Source organism: Myotis daubentonii, chromosome 10 (genome assembly GCF_963259705.1).
Source record: "Myotis daubentonii chromosome 10, mMyoDau2.1, whole genome shotgun sequence".
In the NCBI taxonomy this organism is placed as follows: Eukaryota; Metazoa; Chordata; class Mammalia; order Chiroptera; family Vespertilionidae; genus Myotis; species Myotis daubentonii.
Window position 1 is genome coordinate 78,736,313 of NC_081849.1, and position 19,004 is coordinate 78,755,316.

At 56.1% G+C, this 19,004-nt stretch overlaps 2 protein-coding genes and 1 long non-coding RNA gene across 5 annotated transcripts; 2 read left to right on the forward strand and 1 right to left on the reverse strand.

Moving 5' to 3' along the window:
* Positions 1–594: 594 nt before the first annotated feature.
* On the reverse strand, positions 595–7,391 carry REPIN1 (replication initiator 1). Of its 3 annotated transcripts, none has more exons than XM_059655783.1 (3): positions 7,259–7,391; positions 4,818–5,003; positions 595–3,560 (listed from the first exon to the last, which is right to left on the reverse strand). In XM_059655783.1, the coding sequence occupies exons 2-3, from the start codon at positions 4,960–4,962 to the stop codon at positions 1,834–1,836; spliced, it is 1,872 nt and encodes a 623-aa protein (XP_059511766.1). In that variant the 5' UTR covers positions 4,963–5,003; positions 7,259–7,391; the 3' UTR covers positions 595–1,833. The 3 variants fall into 3 exon arrangements, with proteins under 3 accessions (XP_059511766.1, XP_059511764.1, XP_059511765.1); XM_059655781.1 differs by lacking the exon at positions 7,259–7,391 and adding an exon at positions 5,666–5,822; XM_059655782.1 differs by lacking the exon at positions 7,259–7,391 and adding an exon at positions 5,130–5,286.
* On the forward strand, positions 5,858–9,135 carry LOC132211161 (uncharacterized). Its single transcript, XR_009447425.1, has 2 exons — positions 5,858–7,132; positions 7,270–9,135. It is a non-coding gene; the product is annotated as an uncharacterized LOC132211161 (long non-coding RNA).
* A 7,339-nt stretch (positions 9,136–16,474) lies between these two features.
* On the forward strand, positions 16,475–18,872 carry RARRES2 (retinoic acid receptor responder 2). Its single transcript, XM_059655788.1, has 5 exons — positions 16,475–16,844; positions 17,092–17,196; positions 18,056–18,151; positions 18,459–18,586; positions 18,765–18,872. Exons 1-4 carry the CDS (start codon positions 16,671–16,673, stop codon positions 18,573–18,575), a joined length of 492 nt encoding a protein of 163 aa, XP_059511771.1. The 5' UTR covers positions 16,475–16,670; the 3' UTR covers positions 18,576–18,586; positions 18,765–18,872.
* The last annotated feature ends 132 nt before the right edge of the window (positions 18,873–19,004 follow it).

A 19,004-nucleotide genomic window follows, 5' to 3' on the forward strand; every position in this document is an offset into this window, starting at 1 on the left:
TCCAGGAGTCAGGCTGAGCTCTGGCAATCACCAGTTACATGACCTTGAGCAACTGCATTCATCTGTAAAAGAAGAGTACCTGCCGCACAAGATAATTTAGGAACACTTCTTTGCCAGGTGCCACTCACATGAACAATTTGTGGCTATTATTATTATGCACCAGACTATGCCAGGTGCCAGTAACCTGTGCAGACATTACGAAGGCTGGCAAGCAAAGGGCCTATTGATTCCTGTCAAAAATAGGCCATCTTATTTGTCTGAAACAACAGTACCAGGAAGCGTCCAGAGTAACAGATGTGGGGAACTCCAGCAGGCCAGCCAGGGAGGCATTGCAGGACAAAATCAAATCAGAACTTTGCCCCAATAACTGGCACCCAACAGGTCAGACCCGACCCACAGACGGCTGAACCCCTAGAGAACGTGGCCCCTTGCTGGGTGCGCCTGGCCTTCCCTGGGGAAGAGCTGGAAGCAGGCACAGAGGCGCTCAAGTCGGGGCACCTGGCCTGCTACCAAGTCCTCCTCCCACAGCATTCCCCTCCTCCTCCCAACACCACAGCTCCAGGGAGAAAGGACCACGTCTCAGCCGCCAGTTCTAAACCAAATCTTTATTCTCTAGTTTGAAAAGGAGGGTGGTAGTTCTGTTTAGTTCCAGAGAATAGAACAAGGCCCACTAGGTAGAAATTATAGGAAAGCAGATTTCATTCATTATAAGAAATAACTTCTAACAATTAGAATTACCCTACAACAGAACCAGGGCCTCAGGAGGTGGGGACTCGCTGTCACCTAAGTGTTCAAGCAGAGGCTAGGCATCCGGACACTAGAAATGTGGAAAAGGAAACTCACCCCTATCTCCCTCTGATATCAGCCAGGCAATCCCTACTACCACATGTGGGGTTCTGGAAGGTGTGAAAGATGTTTGGGGTGTTTAGACAAAACCCTGGACACAGGACTGCTGACAGCCAGGGGTGCTCTAGGCATGGGGAGGGTGGTGGATAAAGAGTCAGATGGGCCTGGCTGGTGTGGCTCAGTGATTGAGTGTTGACCTATGAACCAGGAGGTCATGGTTAGGTTCCAGGTCAGGGCACATGCCCTGGTTGCAGGCTTGATCCCCAGGAGGGGGTGTGCAGGAAGCAGCCAATCAATGATTCTCTCTCATCACTGATGCTTCTCTCCCTCCCTCTCCAATCCTCTTTGAAATCAATAAAAATATATATATATATTTTAAAAAATCAAATGGGGTGACCTGTGCAGAAGCCAGAACTGACCTCTAGGAAGGAAGGGAAGCCGAGACTAACAGTAGATGGGTCTCTCCGAGACTGGGTGCCAACGCAGGGGCAGGTGGGAGGGTTGGGGTGGGATGGGTCTGAGCAGCTTGGCTTCACCTCCCAGGGCTGCCTAACAAGGCCAACAGGTTCCCCCGGCTGTATCCAGCTGGTCCGCTGTGCTTCCCAAGCGCTCTTTACTACGGACTGTACCACACCTACTTCCAAAAACAAGCTGAAGGAGTCAAAATAAAAGGCAGGGACATTAAGGCGTTAACACCAGAGAAGGGTCGTCCTGTCCACCGGTAGCCCCTCCAGCGGAGGGCAGACACTAAGGGGTGGGTACAGGTGCTATTGCTACTTTTCCAGGGCACAGCACAGCGAGGAGGGAACCCTGGCCAACCCCAGCTGGAGGCCGGGTCCCTGTGCTCTGCAGGGGGCTCCCTGGCCTAAGGTGTGGAGGCTGGCCTCCCTCTCTAACGGGCCTGCCCCTCCAGCCCTCGCCACACCAGCAGCAGCACAGGCCCTGCGGCCCCACTGCCTCGCTCCCTCCCGAATGATGCCCCTGCCCTCAGATATCATGCTTCTTCTGATGGGCCAGGAGCTTCTCCTCATCGTCAAAGGTCTGCCCACAGATGGCACAGCAGAAGGCGCCGTCCCGGATGTGGCTCTTGCGGTGGGTGATGAGGTTGGACTTCTGGCTGAAGCTCCTGTCGCAGTCGGGGCAGGCGTAGGGGCGCTCGCCCGTGTGGATGCGCCGGTGGGACACCAGGTTGGACTTCTGGCTGAAGGCTTTACCGCAGTCGGGGCAGACGTAGGGCTTCTCACCCGTGTGGATGCGCCGGTGGGCCGCCAGGTAGGGCTTGTGGCGGAAGGCCTTGCCGCAGTCCGGGCAGACGAAGGGCCGCTCGGGCGCGTGGTCGCGCCGGTGGGCCGCCAGGTGGCTCCCCTGGGAGAAGCGGCGCCCACACTCCTCGCAGGCGAAGGGCCGCTCCCCGGAGTGGACCCGGGAGTGGGCCACCAAGTGGGTCTTCTTGCCGAAGTTCTTCCCGCACTCGGTGCAGACGAAGGGCCGCTCCCCCGTGTGCTGCCGCTGGTGGGCCCGCAGGAAGCGCTCCAGCCGGAAGCTCCTGCCACAGTCCTCGCAGCTGTAGACAGATGGGGGCGCTTCCGCCTGGTCCCGGGGGCCCTCTCCGGGCGCCTCCAGCAGAGGCGCGGGGGCAGGCTCCTGGGCCGGCCGCGGTGGAGCCTGTGCGGTGGGCCCCGCCGATTCCCGGGGACCGGCTGGCAGCTGGGGGCTCCCTGCGCGGGCGGCGCTCTGGGTGGACCCCTCGGACCGCCTGTGGATCTTGCTGTGGGACAGCAGGTTGGGCTTGTGGCGGAAGCGGCGCCCGCACTCGGTGCACGGGTAGGGCTTCTCGCCAGTGTGGATGCGCCGGTGTGAGGTCAGGTAGGGCTTGTTGGTGAAGCGCTTCCCGCACTCGGGGCACTGGTGGGGCCGCTCGCCCGTATGCACGCGGCGGTGGGCGATCAGGTTGGGTTTGTGCCGGAAGCGCTTGCCACAGCAGGCACACTGAAAGGGACGGTCAACGGCATCTCCCCCGGGCCGGGGGGCAGTCACTGCCGGGCGGCCCCTGGGCCGGGGCCCCAGAGCCTTGGCTGCTGCCTCCTCCAGGGCCTCGGCTACATGCACCCGTTTGTGAGCAACCAGCTGGTCCCACTGGGCAAAGCTCCTGCCACAATTGCCACATATGAATGGCCGGGCCTCAGGCGTAGGGGGATGGCACCTCCGCAGATGCACTCGAAGCTGCTTTCGTCGCCAGAAGCGTCTCTCACACTCGGGGCAGGCGATGGGCCGCTTGGCAGCCGAGTGGGCCCGCAGGTGCAGAACCAGGGCCACCCAGCCTCGGAAGCTCTGCTTGCAGAGGTGGCAGGAGAAGCCCAGGTCTGGAGTGGCAGCCGCGTGGACCTGGCAGTGCAGTGCCAAGAAGGGGGCGTGTCGGCAGCGACGGCCGCATTCCGGGCAGGCCAGGGGCAGCCGGGCCTGGCAGTGTCGGGCATGAAGCCACAGGGCCACCCAGCCGGGGAAGTGCCGGCGACAGTGGGCACAGCGATGGACCCGACCTGGAGCTTGGCTGCCTGGCTGGGCCACCGAGGTACCTTGTAACCTCAGCCCGTGGGGCTCCTTCTCCAGGGTCTGGGACGACTCCTGGGAGGGCCCAGAAAGGAGCTGGGGCTGGGCCGAGCCCATGGCCAGGGGGCCCCTGCAGCGTCGTTCCAGCATGGGTTCTTCCTCTGCTGTGGGTGGGAAAGCACAGTCACACCGGAGGTCCACTCGCCCTGCCCCCATTCCTCCCCGGCCACCCCAGCCCGAGGGAGCCCTCCCCGCTGGGTCCCTAGAGCCCTTGAATCTAGGCTACTCTTCTATATTAGTTCAATCTTGGGCTTCCAGACACATTGCAAGTGTATTTGTCATGAGTCTTATTGACCCTGACACTTCTTGGAATCCCCCTCCTGGCCGCCATGTGCCTGGCATGGGGTAAACACTCCATATCGGCTGCACAAGCAGTTCTGCCTCTCCGGAAAGCGCACCCCCTCTCTCCGCGGCTTCGTGCTTTTTCCAAGTGCGGCCCTGCTGCCCTCTCCTGTCCCTGCGACTTCCTGTTGCCACAACAGCTTCACAGCAACTCTGTGAGGCTGGATGAGCAAACATGAAGCTCTCTGTTTGGTAGACGTAGCAACCAGGAGGTATAAAAGGTGGTAAGACTGGCCTGAGAGGACACAGTCAACCAACAACAGAACCAGGATTAGGTCTAAACTCCCAGGCCAGTGTTCTTCCCTCTGAAAACCTGGGTTTGTAATGCTCTCATAGAAACTGCTCTAGCCTTTCATTCCTATTATCTTCTCCCTGATGTTAATCACAGCAGAAGGCTTTTTCCGCCTCCCTAACTCCGTCTCTCAGGGTAGAAGCCAGGAGGGGGGGGTGGGAACAGCCCTGCTGGGAACAGGAGGGGAGCTGGATGCTACTCCCAGCAGGAGGCCAGGCCACCGCCTGTCCAGACGGTGCCCACGTTCTGCCCACCTGCCCCCCTCCACCCACACATGCATGATTAGGGCACTGCGGGAAGGAACACTCACAACCTGCTCCCCCAGGGGCCTAGGGCCCTGGCCCGACCTCCCTTGGATAGAAGGGATTATTGGGGCAAGAGCAGGGGAGGAAAGAAGAGGTTATGTCTGGTCCTGCCCCAGCCCCGGCAAGGGCTGCCCCATTTTCAGGAACTCCAAACTGCCAGGGAGCCCAGATTCCTGCAGGACAGCCTTCTAAGCCCACTAAGGGGGTTAGACTCCTGTTCAAAAGCTCCAGACACAGCCTCCTAAACTCCCTGGAGTCTGCACTCCTCTGAGGATCACAGACATGACTCATTCCCAGCGGCCAGACTGAGAGCAGGGCAGGCTCCAGGACAGGAGAATGGGATCCTTCCCCCCCAGGCACCCTTCCTTCCAGGGACGGGGCCTGTGGAATGGATGGGGAACCCAGTGAAGGCCGGACTCTACCCTGGAGGCTGTGGAGCTGGAGATGAGGTTTTTTCCAGCTCCTGCTGGGGAGGCTCCTGCGGCTGTAGCGCCGGCTTCGGCCCACACTCCGGTGGCCCCCAGACGTCAGAGAAAACTGCAGGAGTAATGACACCCCTACCCCCATGGCAGAGCTCAGGCCTCGGGCTGCAGAGAGGCCAGCCTCACCTGTGGGGAGGGGGGAGAAAGCAAGCGTGAGGCTCCGCGCTCCGCCAGGGCGGGCAGTCATCTTTGTGTCCTCGCCAGCCACCACCCCCTCCCCCACCCGAGCCCCACCCCCGGCGGCAGAGTGACCTTAATGGCTCTCATCACAGTCACAGATACATGTGTCCCCTGCGCCGGGGACGCGCACCGCGGCGTCGGGGGTCACTTCCTCCGCCGGTCCGGTCACGGCCCGGACTCTCCGCGCGGACGGCCCGAGGCCGGACCAGGCAGCAACTCCGGATCCCGGCGGCCCCCCTCCCCCCGCCCTCCTCCCAACAGGAATTCCAGGCCCGTTTCCCGGGGGCTGAGCTAGTGCCCGCGGCGGGCCAGCGGCCCCTGGGCGCCCCGGGTGCCAAAGGGCCGCGGAGACCCCACACCCCCCCTTTGTATGCGCGCAGGTCCCCGACCCACAGCCCGCAGCCCGCACTCCCCTAGCGGGCGCTGGCGGACCCCCGCGGAGGGCACCTCGGGGAGCCGGTGCGCAGGTGCGCAGGCTCCCCCCTCCCCGCCCCCCCGCTCCGGTCGGCTGGTGCCCCCCGCACCGCGCGCACACGGTCACGCGCCCGGCAGGCTGGGCCGCCCCCGCCACGGCCCGCGCGGAACCCCGCGCCCGGCCCGAGACGAACCTCTCCCGCCGGGCGCGGGGAAGCGCGCTGCGCGTCCATGAGGCCGGAAAGCCGGCGCCGGCGGCCGCGCTCCCACCCGCCGCGGCGACAGCAGCCGGTTCGGGTTCAACACCGCCAGGCCCGTGCCCAGCCGCCCCCGCCCCCCCGCCGGTTCCCAGCGCCACGTGACTACAGAAGCTGCCGAGGGTCAGTCTCGGGCTCCGGCCGGCGGCCGCGGGCGGAGGGAGGGAGGGAGGGAGGGAGGAGCGGGTCGGCCGGGCAGCGCGGCCCGCCAAGTGGAGCCCTCGCGGCCCCCAGCGCCCCCTCGCGGGCCGGGCGGGGGGAGGCGGCCGAGGGCCCGACTCCGTTGCCATGGCGACCGCCGCCGGCTGTTCCGGATCGAGCCCGGCTCGAGTTTCCCGGCCCTTTGTCCCCACGGAGGACGCGCGTCCCAGGGCGACCGCGTGGCTGGACTTGTCATTCGGCCGGACCCGGCCTCGGCCTCGGGGGCTCCCCACGGCTCCCAGCTCGCCCCAGCCTCTCCCTCCGGCACGCCCGCCCCCGGCCACGCCCTCGCTCTCGGGCCGCCTTGACCTTGGCCGAGGGGTCTGAGCCGCGCTGACCGCCACCCAAGAGTCTGTGCAGAAGCGGAGGCAAAAACGCCCGATGGCGTGAACTGTGGAAAGGAACGCCCTCTTTCCAGAGACGAGCGCAGAGGGGAGAGGAGTTCCGGCGGCCGCGGCCCCGGGCGGGGGCCGTTCGCGCTTCGGGGCCTCCGTCTGGAAACGCGAGGCAGCAGGTTGGCGAGCGCGGAGGCAGGTGCGAGCCTGCGCCGCTGACTCACCCGCGAGCAGAGCAGGTGGCCTTCGCTTTCCAAACAAACCCTGCCTGAGTTTTCCAGGCTCCTGCAGTCTCACGCTTTCCAACAAAGGCCGTTTTTTAATTGTACCAATATCTGAAACACTTTAAAAACCTGTCCCATAAATAGGAAAAAGAATATAAAATCTCTCATACTAGAGTGAGTTACATTTAGTGTGTCCCCCAATGCTTTTCTATGCTTATCTGTGCATATTGGACATAATTCGGATAATGCTTTTGCAAAGATGTATTCTGCCCTTTTCACTTAACACTACTGTGAATTCCCCCCCCACCCTCTGTTTTATAACATGATTCTTAACGGCAGCATAAATGTACGAATAAATTGTTCAAACTTTTCTGTTTTTCTGTGTCATTATAGATTCGTCTTTCGTGCCTCAGGCTCTATGAAGATGCCCAAGTATTGTTTAGAAGCAGCTCTGTGTCTGCAAGAGGGAAAACTCCACCCGCCTCTTGGAAACAGACTGTTGCAGGCCCCGTTCATACACCCAACAAATATTTAATCAGCGTGCACCATCTGCCACGGCGCCAGGTGCAGGCCTGACCGGGAGCCAGGCAGAAACGGCCCACAATGCCTTCTGACCCTGGGTTAGCGGTGGCAGTGTCTCTCGGGTTAGCACATAAAATGGAATAAAGCCAAATGCTCGTTGACAGTTTCTGAGTGGGTGCCTGTTGAAAAGCTAGAGGAGACTAGGGAACAGAGAGAAGAGAGGAAAACGTCATTCTAATGGAACTTACCTTATGGTCAGCTCCTGCTGCAGACAGCATCCTGAAGGCCGGCTGGGGGACTCGCCGAGCTTCTTCCAGGTGTTTCCAGGCAGCGTGGGCAGGAGGAAGAAAGCACCTGCGACCACGTTCGCCTTGACGGAGGCCACCTCTGCTGGGAGGGCCTCGCACCAGCACCGTCACTGTGCGTCCTCCGTTCCTAGAGTCGCCTCAGCCCGGGTACCTGGAGAGACAGCAGCCCAGGCACACCCTGAGCAAGGCCCTGACTGCCCAAGGCCGGCATCTCAGGTGAGAGCAGGCTCGCTAGGTCATGTGGAAACTCTTCCGGAAAAGATCAGTGTGCTTCTGCTGCTGCAGTCCTAAGAAGATCCTTCCAGGCACCACACACACCGAGTGCCTGGCAAGGATGGGCCCTGGAAGAGCAGCCCTCAACTGGGATCGAATGCCAGCCCGAACTCTGCAGCAACGGACACTTCCTGCTGCAGATCTAGTTCCGGGAGTCTGTTTTCCTAAAAGGAAAAGAACTTAATTGGTCAGAAGGAAACCAAGGAGGGATCTCAGAGTTCCTGTACCAGCACCAGGGTTGTGAGGCCCCGCTCACCACTTCTCACCTCTCCCCACGTCCCCTGCTCCCACCTGGCCCCCCACAGCTGCCCTGGAGCTCGGTCTCCCGAACCAGGTTAACCCTTTTAAACATAGATCAGGTGGCGTACGTCACATTTTGAAAACATCACAAACCACTGCCACAGCCTCTCAGGCTCTATCTGGCCTGACCAGGCCTACCTCTCTAGCTCCGTGCCCTCGGGGTCCTGGTGGCCACTGTCCCAGCCTCAACAGCTCATGCCCCCCCGTAGGGCCTTTAGAGTTGCTGTTCGGTCTGCCTAGGATGCTCTTCCTCAAGAACTTTACTTTATTCGGTTAGAGTCCAAATATCCTCTCCTCAAAACATGCACCTCCCACCTGTGTACTCATCTCATTCCTGTGGCTACTGTGACAGATTTCCCCAAACGTGGTCGCTTAAGACAACACGCATTGATTGCCTGGCAGTTCCAGAAGTCAGGCATCCAAAACCAGTTTCACTGGGCCCAGATCAAGGTGTCATAGGGCCGCCTTCCCTCAGGAGGCACGAACCGAGACTGTTTTCCAGCCTCTACAGTCGCATTCCGTGGATGCCTTGGTGCCCTTCTCCCTCTTCAGAGAACTGCCTTCTGTCCCTGCTGTGGTCCAATCTCCCGCTGCCTCCCTCTTATCAGGACCCTTACATCCAGGGCCTGCCCAGATCATCCAGGACAGTGCAAGGGCAAATGCAAGTTAAAACTAAGACAGACAAGCTTGCATTCCTGGTGCAAAAAGCGAGAGACTTTCCCCACAGCCACTACCCTTTCCTTAGAAGACTTGTCATTGTGAATGTTTCTCTGTCTCTTTGAGATGTGTGTATACAAAAGCCTCTTGCCAGCTTATAACCCAGGAACCTGGAAGCCATCTCTTTGAAATGTAAATATCAAGGGAGACAGGGCCCTGTCTCCCTGTCCCCATGGGAGGCTGGGACCCTAACCTGGGTGGACACCTGGCTCCCAGCTGCAAAACTACCTCCTGTCATAAAGGTATGAGAAGCGTGTTTTTCCTCTGGACAAAGGCAATTAACAAGCACCCCCATTCCCAGGTGAATCTGGGATGAACTCTGTGTGACAAAGGTCAAGTCCTCTCACCGGAGGACTAGTGACTGTACCAGGAGAACATGTGTGTAACAGACTGCACCTGCTCGGCTGTGTAACAGGTGAGATTTCTTTCTGTCTTTGCAATCTCCTGGTGGACTTCCTGTGATGTGCATCTCATTCTGGTGTGGTGATCATTCAATAATAAAACTGTTTTGTGTTTTTTTCTCTTCTTACTTTGTGGGGAGCTTTCTTGGTTGGGTAGGCAATTTTGTGTTTGAATTCTATTTTCCCAACATAATCTCCCCATCCCAAAATCCTTAGTTTAATCACATCTGCAGTCCCTTTTGCCATATAAGATAACATTCACAGCTTCTAAGGGTTAGAACATAGACAAGCCCACCACCCACTCCTGCCCCATCACCTTCAAGCCCCCCCCCCCCACTTGGTCTTACTGTTCTTCTTAGTGCTTATCACCTACTTGAAATTATTTAGGCATTTGTTCATTTAGATGGTTTGTCTAGTTAGCTACCACAACCAGGCCCTGGAAAGCCAGGCCCTGGAAAGGTGTCAGGCCCATGGTGGGTACCCAGTGTTTGTGGACCAGGTGAGTGAGGACATGAAAGAGCTTGACCCCTTGGGTAAGTGAATTTGATTAGACCACACGAAGCTGCCTACGAAGCAGCCTGAGCCCAGTGTTTACCTCAAACTCCCTCCCTGGCTACTGCTTGTTGAGCAGGTGTCGGGAGCCCCGCTGAGCTGCTAGCTCAAATCAGTATGCGAACGAGGCAAAGAGCAAGAAACTCAGAAGAAAACTTGAGTCTATAACTCTCTCATTTGAAGGACTCATTGTTGGAGGCAGTGCCTTAAACATACTCTTCCATCTGGAACACTATTCCAGAATCACTGGAATGCAGGGTCCCCAGCAATGACGTTTACCACCCTGGTCTTAGGACCAGACATTGCAAGAAAATGCTGGACAAATCCTCCCGGTGTCTCAGGGAAGAAAGGCTTGACTTTACCTAGAAATCTACATTTATACCTTTCAAGGTCGAATCCCATCTATTATTACAATGCTATGTCTTGTTCAACTCCAGACTGGGATCAAATTATATCTTCTTCAACATAATTTAAAAGATGAATTTAGAAGCCAGGGTGTAACTGTTCTTGGTTTAAAATCTACTAAACACCGAGCTTGATTTGGAAACACAAGGAAATTCTAACAGGATCTCCACAGTCTTTGTAGTTTAGCAGAAGCGGGTATATTTTCAAGTGTCTTGTGTCCTGTGAGTGGCGTGTGCTGCTGTTGCGAAAGCCATCTGTCCATGTTCACCAACAACAAAAATGCTGTCTCTAACCTTGGCTCATTCCTATCCAGACTCCTCTCCAATAAAACCACTTGGTGACTTGGAGGAATCCGTGTGTGAACCCGGCCTTTACTTGGTGCCTTCTAACCGGTTCCAAGACCAAATCTGGGTCACAGTTAAATTTGTTGCTTTCAGAGTTGGCCAGTGAAGTCTCAATATTCTCAGAATTGGCTAACTTTCAATGTATTACAAATGAGTTGTCTCTTAACAGTATTTATGGTTTATTTTGTGAGTGTTATTCTAAATTCCAACAATATAGCAGGTTGACTACATAACAGCCTATAACATTACTACATTCAATAAATAATATACTAAGTAAAATTAAAATTTTTGAAGCTTGAAAAATGCTTCATTTCCTAAGCATCTAAACGGCCCTCAGTGCCTTCTTCCACTGGCTGAGGTGCCGCTCATTATCCAAGCCTGTGCAGTTCGCAGCTCTAACAAACATGCATCTGGGTATAAAACCGTTGCTGCAACAAATTGGCATGACTTATCGGTCAGATACAGTTAAGAGAAGTTCTTAGGGTTAAACCAGGAGTCAAAAAATGATCACAGGTAACCACAAGAATGTAAGAAAAATAATTCCACAGCCTTAGGGAATTCCTACCAGTCAGTTTGAAGGACCTAGCTGATGCTCACGGTTTCCATCTGGTGGTAGGTCTTCGAGTGAGATTTGAGGAGCTCATGGGGTCTGCGAGACTTTCAGCTTAGTTATTTGCCTCCTGGTCACTTTGATTTGGGAAAATATTTTTCACTCATGAAAGTGACTTCTTAGATGTATTCAATAAATGTGAAAGTTCCTTTGATTCGTTTGCCGAATTTCCTTGAAAGAGCACAAATTCTAAAATGTAAATATTACGTTATGTTATTGTCAAGGTGCATCTGTTACCAGACGGGGTCTGGGCCTGGAGTGGGTCGGCCTTGGGCCCACTGTTAGCGTGTGGGTTCTTGACTTGGTGTAGACGAGATTTCCCTACACGAGTCCAGGTGATTTTGAGAGCATGTTTATAAAACTGGAGATAGTGAGACAAAGGAAGGGCTTAACACGTTAAGCGCCATGTCAGTCACCGGGGACTGACACTGTACTTTCCAGCCTAACCTCCTCAGTCTCCGGCCGCCAGCATATCGGTGAAATCAGATATCACAGGCTAAACGGAAAGGAAGACAGAACAGGCTTGGCGATGGCAGGGAGCCTAGGCTGGGCTGCTTTGGCTCTCTAAGAAATAAAAGTCACAGCAAAAGAAATGAGCTCACTGGGGTCCGAGAAAACGGGGGCCTTGGAGACAGGTTCAGGGGTAAGCCCAGGACGAGTTGCCACTGCCCGCTGCTCCCCTAGTTGCAAGTATCCTGGGGCCCCTGAGAGTTTAGGAGAAAAACAGCAGAGATACAAGGCGTGGGTGTGCTTTAGTGAGAGCAAACAGTGGGTCCTTTGTCTTGAGGCTTTTTATCTTCCTTTGGCTGGCTGGAATCCCAGTGGGAGTCTCAGGGGAGGATCTTAACAGAATATTTATTAGCTTTTCAGGTGCGTCCTTTAAAATGTTGATTAATCAAAATGTGTGTATAGAGCCCTGGCCAGTATGGCTCTGTGGGTTGGAACATCATCCTGTACTCCAAAAGGTGGCCAGTTCAATTCCCGATCCATGTTTCTCTCCCTAAAATCAACTTCTTAAAAATGTGCATATAGAGGGGTCAGGGGTTATTTTCGGTTAGTTTAATTTTAAAGAATGTCATCAATTGAAGAAGGACCAGGACCTAGGACATTCTGTCCCAGGACGGTCTTGAACGGGAAAACCATTTGTTCCGAAGTGTCCTTGGTTAGGGAATAGAAAACCTTGTGATTCCTTCGCTGACTGTAAGTTGCTCAAATAGTTTGGCCTTATTTATTATTTGGGGGGTTTCATGTTATTATTTAATTATTTTGTCTGTTTCCCTTATTCCACTTCTCTAGGAATTCCCCTAGCTTCTTACTATCCTGCCTCATCTCTATTGAAATCCAAATTTCAGTTTCTGCCACACTAAAACATTAAAAATGGTATCCTGACTTTGTATCTTTTTTGAAGATAAATGATAGGATGTACACACTTATTCTCAATAAGGCAAAAATTTTTGGCTTAATATTAGTCATCTTAACCATGTTCATTTGGCTCGCAAAGCACCTGATCAGTGTGTCACACGGACAAAACCTTGGCTTTTCAAATAATCAGGTTGAGTGCACAGCACCAGGTCTTCAGAAAGGGCCTCCCCTGTGTGTGTATGAGTCTGTCAGGGCTGCCATTCCAAGGACCACACACTGAGTGGCTTAAGCTACAGAGATGTATTCTCTCACCGTCTGGAGGCCAGAAGTCGGAGGGGAATGTGTCGGTAGGGTTGGCTCTTCTGAGGCCTCCCTTGGCTTGTTAATGGTGGGGTTTTCCCTATGACCTCACATGGTCTTCCCTCTGTCCGTATCCTAATCTCTTCTTGTGAGGGTACCAGTCATGTTGGTTTGGAACCCATCCATATGACCTCATTTTACCTTAGTCCCCTGTTAAGCCCATAGCTCCAAATACAGGCACATTCTGAGGTGCCAGGAGTTAGGCTGCAACATATGAATGTTTCTTTTTAAGTCACTCACAGGCTCTGGCTAAACACGTGATCATACAATGTGGCTATCCCTATTCCCTTCTATAACTTCGTTGAAACGACAGTAAAAGAATAAAAAGCTCTCAGTTCACCAGGAGAAGGACAATGGGAGAGGAGACAACAGAGGATGAGACACTGACGTGTTTTTTATTAAATATATTTTTACTGATTTCAGGGAGGAAGGGGGAGGGAGAGAGAGAGAGAAACACCAATGATGAGAATCAATGATCGGCTGCCTCCTGCACACCCCCAACTGGGGATTGAGCCCTCAACCTGGGCATGTGCTCCTGACTGGAATCGAACCTGGGGACCCTTCAGTCCGCAGGCCGATGCTCCATCCACTGAGCCAAACCAGCTAGGGCCACATGACATGGTTTTTGATTGTTTGTTTGTTTGTTTGTTTGTTTTATATCAACATGATTTATCAGTGTTGATATTGTACTCTTTATTTTACTTTTTAATATACAGTGGGGCCTTGACTTACGAGTGTCCCGACTAATGAGTTTTTCGAGATACGAGCCGTCTCTCGGCCGATATTTTGCTTTGAGTTGCGAGCTAAAATTCGGGTTACGAGCCAGCTTCAGATACCCCACCGCTAGTTGGCGCAGCGAACGTCACAGTGAACGCCACAACATCAGCCCAGCATCACGTGTCTCACTCGTTCACTTTAAGATTTGACATACGAGTAATTTGAGTTACGAGCTCCATCATGGAACGAATTAAACTCGTAAGTCAAGACCCCACTGTATTTTATTGCTTTTTTTTACAGAGAGGAAGGGAGAGGGATAGAGAGTTAGAAACATCGATCAGCTGCCTCCTGCACGCCCCCTACTGGGGAGGTGCCCGCAACCAAGGTACATGCCCTTGACCGGAATAGAACCTGGGACCCTTCAGTCCACAGGCTGACGCTCTATCCACTGAGCCGAACCAGCCAGGGCCACATGACATGTTTTATAAGATGGTGCAGAAGGCATGGTGGTAACTGAACAGAGTTCCTACGGGGTGGGGTGATCTGTGGGAGCAAGAGGCATCCTCTGAACCAGGGGTGGGCAAACTTTTTGACTCGAGGGCCACAATGGGTTCTTAAACTGGACTCAGAAGAAGGAGCTGCGGCCGTGTTTCCCGACGTTGCCATGTTAACACTGCTGCTGGTGAAGGAGCGGAGGGGAGAGCAAGAGAACCCTCCGCTCTTTCGGCTCCGCGGGCCGGAGAGAACAGCCGAACGGGCCGGATCCGGCCGCCGGGCCGTAGTTTGCCCACGGCTGCGAGTCTGAACCCTGAGGAGTCTCTGAACCAGAAGGCACCAGGTGCACGGGAGGCAGGAGCGAGGCTGGGGACATTGGAGGAACATCCCAGCCCTCCACCACTGCCAGAGACTAGAGTCTTTCCCGTGTGGAAGTGCAATCAGGTGAGGTCGATGGCCCAAATGAAAGCAGGAGGGTAAAGCCAAGGTGCCATGCTAATGTTGCTCTCAGCCTCTGACCCCACTTGGCACCCAGAACACAAGCAGCCACTTTCCATACATTTGCTCATTTTCTCTTCACGACAACCCCCAGGTCGGGTTTCTGATCCCACTAGGCAGTGAAGGAAGCAGGAGTTCCAGGGGTTGGAAGTTCAATGAGATCCTCTATGTCCAGCATTAGGACAGGGCCTGGAAGCAGAGAAATGGTCCCCCTGGTTACTGACAGGCAAAGTCCCAGTGCTGCCTCAGATTTGCTCAGCTGTGCAGGAACTGAACCAATTTCTGGACACTGTTTTCCTGATTCCCCACTGGCCCTATGAATTCCACCGCAGATCCTGCCAGGCCCCCAACACTAAAGATAGGACACACAGGATCAAGGCTGGACTTGTGTGCTGGGGGTAGAGGTTGTCACACACCAGCGTCACCTCAAAACAAGATGCCTGCCCTGGCTGCATGGCTCCGTTGGTTGGGCATGGTCCGTGCACCAAAAGGTTGTCAGTTCGATTCCTGGTCAGGGCACATGCCTGAGTTTCCAGCTGGATCCCTGGTAGGGGGCTTGCAGAAGGCAGACTATGAATGTCTCACTCTCATATCGATGTTTCTCTCTTTCTCTCCCCCAGCCCCTTCCTCTCTCTAAAAATCAGTGTGTGTGTGTGTGTGTGTGTGTGTGTGTGTGTGTGTGTGTGTGTGTATGCCTAATATGCAAAGTGTCCCCTCTGGAGTTCAACCTACCAGGAGTTCAACCACTCGCTATGACATGTGCTGACCACCAGGGGGTGGTGCAAAACGAAGGAAGGTTCTAGCCTGCAGCCTGCAGCCACTAGGGACCCTACCTGTGCACAAATTTCGTGCACCAGGCCTCTAGAGTGAGTGAGTGTGTGTGTGTGTGTGTGTGTGTAGGTTTTAGGGCATGGGCGTGGGGAGGATTGAATGATTCCTGATTCCTCAGGGCTTCATCTGGTTTGAGGATGTCTGTATTTCTGGGAAGAATGTCCTGAAATGGGTGTCTCAGACTGGTCGCTCCAAGGGGCCTAAGAAAAGGGCAGCCCTACCTGGAGGCAGGGGAGGGGCAGGGCAGTCCCATAGCGGGAGGGGAAGAGGGAGAAGAGTCCTCTGCGCCGAGACCTTCTGGAGCTTGGCTCCTGGGCCTCACCTCACTTCTTCCCAGGCTTCCCGGACACCCTGCTCCCGCCCGCCCCCGGGGTGAGCGGCCAGGGTCGGGATCACAGGACAGAAGGGCAGCGGAAGGGTGGGACGGAAGGAGAGGCTCGGGAGGGGGTGCTGCCCCGGAGGCCAGGCCTAACGGGGTGGGCGGGGCCCCGGGCGGCGCTGGGGACTGGAGGAAGCCCGGTGGGTGGGAGCGGGCGGAGATGGAGGGAGGGAGGGCGGGAGGCAGGCGGGGCACGGGGACTGAGAGAAAAGGCTGACAGCCGCAGGTCACCGCGGGAAGTTAGAATAGACTCCGCAAAGCACCAGCAAGGAGGTGAGGAGGGAGAGCGGGGGCCGGGGGCAGCTGGGTGAAGGAGGGATGCGAGAGGGGGGAGGAGAGGAGAGGGGCAGGAAGAGGGAGTCGCTCCAAGGGCCAAGCTTGTCAACTTGTCCGACAGCCCTGGCTTTAAGGCAACACCCTGGGGCTGAGAGGGGCCTGAGATAGCCAACGGGGGGCCCAGGCAGGACCCCCTTCTCTGGTTTAGGGGCTGGGCCCATGGCAACAGGCAGCCCCCGTGCAGGGAGGGGTGAGCATCCTCCTGGGTCCCGCCCTGTTTTGGCCCTCCAAGTGTTTACATCCTTCCAGAAATATTCGGCCTCCTTTCTGCGCCCTCTTCCCCCTGCAGTTATACTGGGGGGGTGGGGGGGAGGCTGGGGGGGGCGGGGGGCTGGGACCTGGGAGCCAGTAGACCCAGCGTGCGGAGGGGAAGCTGAGAGGGGCTCGAGGGGCAACTAGGGCAGTGGGGACAGAGAACTGGACAGAAAAGGGAGGGAGGGAGGGAGGGAGGGGCAACAAGAGTGTTTCCCTGGCTGTTGGCCTAGGACAAAAGCCTACTCAGCATCTACCCAGGGCAGGGCCAAACCCAGGCTGAGCTGGATCCAGGGAACAGTGGAAGGCTGGGCAGGGAAGAGTGAAAGGCAGGGGAATACCAGGGGAATCTAGGCAAAGGGCCACATCCTGTCCTGTCCCTCTATCTTTGCCCAAAGCTCTGCTAGACATGCCCCCCTCCCCGGCCCCCAGTGCGGGGCCAGGGGGTTGGCGGCTCCCTTGGCTGGTATGAAGAGCTGAGAACATACCCTTTGCAGGACCAGGTGACTGAGGTGAAGGCATGTGGCAGCTGCTGATCCTGCTGGCCCTGTGGCTGGGCACAGCGGGCTTGGGCAGGGCCGAGCTCACAGCAGCCCAGCACCAGGGCCTGCAGGTGGCCCTGGAGGAATTCCATAAGCACCCGCGAGTGCAGTGGGCCTTCCAGAAGACCAGTGTGGACAGCGCCATGGACAAGGTTAGCAGCACGACCCCTGGAAGGGAGGGGGTTCGGGCCTCACCCCCAGAGACCCAGGAAGCAGGTGCAAAAGTGCTTGGGTTCTGTGAGCGCCCGGCTCTGGAGAGAGGCCTCTACGCCAGCCACCAACTGGGTTGTGCTGTTTCACTGTGGGGAGAAGGGACAGGTCACATTCCAGGAATTGCTCTGCCTGCTCAACTGACTGCTGGCTTTCCTCTGTCTGTCTGTCTTGTCTGTCTGTCGGCAGCCCTCCCAGGCGGGGACCTTTGTGAGGCTGGAATTTACGCTCCAGCAGACAGGCTGTGGGAAGAAGGACTGGAAGAGAACTGACTGCAAGGCCAAGCCCAATGGGGTGAGTGGAGATGTGCATGCCTGTGTGTGATGGGGCACTTGCTCGGGCGCAGGTGTATGTAATTGGGTTTAGTTGGCGATCCAGCAAGAAGCCTGAGGTTGGTGGCCCCTCTGTGGAGCCTGTGGGTGTGACACTGTGGGGGGCCTGGGCCTGAGTCAGCAGGAGGGAGAGGTGGGCTACCGGCACGGAGGACGACTTCATCCGAGTTCCTCCCCAAGCTTCAGATCACTGGCAGGAGCCCATGGTGCGGTTGGTCTGGCCCCAGACCTGGTGAATTCCGTCTTCTGTGAGTCTTCAAGTGGAGATGCCCAGCCTAGTCTGATCCATAACAGGGCTTGACTGTAACCAACCATCTTGGGGGCAAAACCTGCTATTGGGGGACCCCTGGGCTGGGAATGCAATCATCCAGCTTCTAGACTCAGCTCTGCCAAGCACCAACCCTGTGGCTTTGCAACCCTGAACTAAAGGCCTCAGTTCCACCATCTGTTAAAGGAGGGGCCAGGTTATACCAGACATCTGTGCCAGAACCCTTGTTTTCAAATAAAACCTTACAAGAAAATGCAAATAAATATAATAGATGACAGGAGAGCAGGTCTAGTGAGCGTCACTTGGGGAGGATTCCTGCCTACATACACAGAAGTCCCATAGTTTTGAAAACTGCAGGGTAGTTTGACTTCTGTAATTTCCAATCCAAGGGTGGGCGGGGCCTGAAACCAGCTGGTCTGCATGACCCTCACCCCTTTGCTAGGGCCTGCAGGGGAAAGGACCCCGTTGCAGGCAGCCCCCAGCCTCCACCCTCATGAGGCCACAGGCTTCCCCTCACCCCTTTCTTCTCCTCGCCCCATGCCTCTCTCCCCAGAGGAAGCGGAAATGCCTGGCCTGCATCAAGCTGAACCCTGAGTTTAAAGTCCTGGACCGGATGGTCCACTGCCCCATAGAGATGCAGACTCGACAGGTAAGAGTGGGCAAAGGAGGAAGCAGAGGTTGGGGAGGTGGCTGGGCCTGTGGGGGAGGTTGAGAGGCAGAAGTCTGGTTGGAGTAAGAGCAGGGAGTGGAGGGTGGAGAGGGGTGAGGAGGGCTGAGAAGGATGAGGAGGGGTGAGGATGAGAAGAGGGTGCAGAAAGGTGAGGAAAGTCAAGGAGAGGTGAAATGGGGGAGGGGGAAGGAGGGGTATTCCTTTGGGGCTGTGAAGGTGGACTGGGCAGAGGCAGACAGCCCTCCTGGTCGCTGCTCCCTGGCCTGAGCCATGCTGGCCCTGGCAGGGGCCCAGGGAGCACCAGGAGGCCCAGTGCAGCAGGATTGAGCAGGCCCAAGAAGGAGCCCACAGATACTACTTCCCAGGACAATTTGCCTTTCTCCAACACCCTGCCTCCGGCTGAGGCCCTGACTGGTAGGCAGCCAGGAGGGCGGGAGGACAGTGGAGCAGGGACAGCCCTGGGGGGGGGGGGGGGGGCGTGGAAGAGAGGGCTGGTGCAGGGGCTGCAGGAGGAAGGGGGGGAGGAACTCCTTAAGCTGGGACCAGGACCAAAACGGCCTTCCTCAAACCCAAATGTTCTCCTTTCCTTTAGAATTCAGTCTTGCCTTCTGGACAGCTGTGGAATGTAACGGGTGAATCAGCCTGGGGAGATCATCTAATGACCCCCAAATTAATAAAAATGCTCTCAGAGCTGTTCTCTGCTCCCTTTGCTCTGCGCACTCTTCTCCCTCAGCTGGCTGGTAGGGTGGGGAGTGAGGAGAGGCTGGGCAGCTCACAGGAGAAAGCAGGACACCCAGAACGGGGGAGGGTCTTGTGTGTGCTCCTCCTTCCC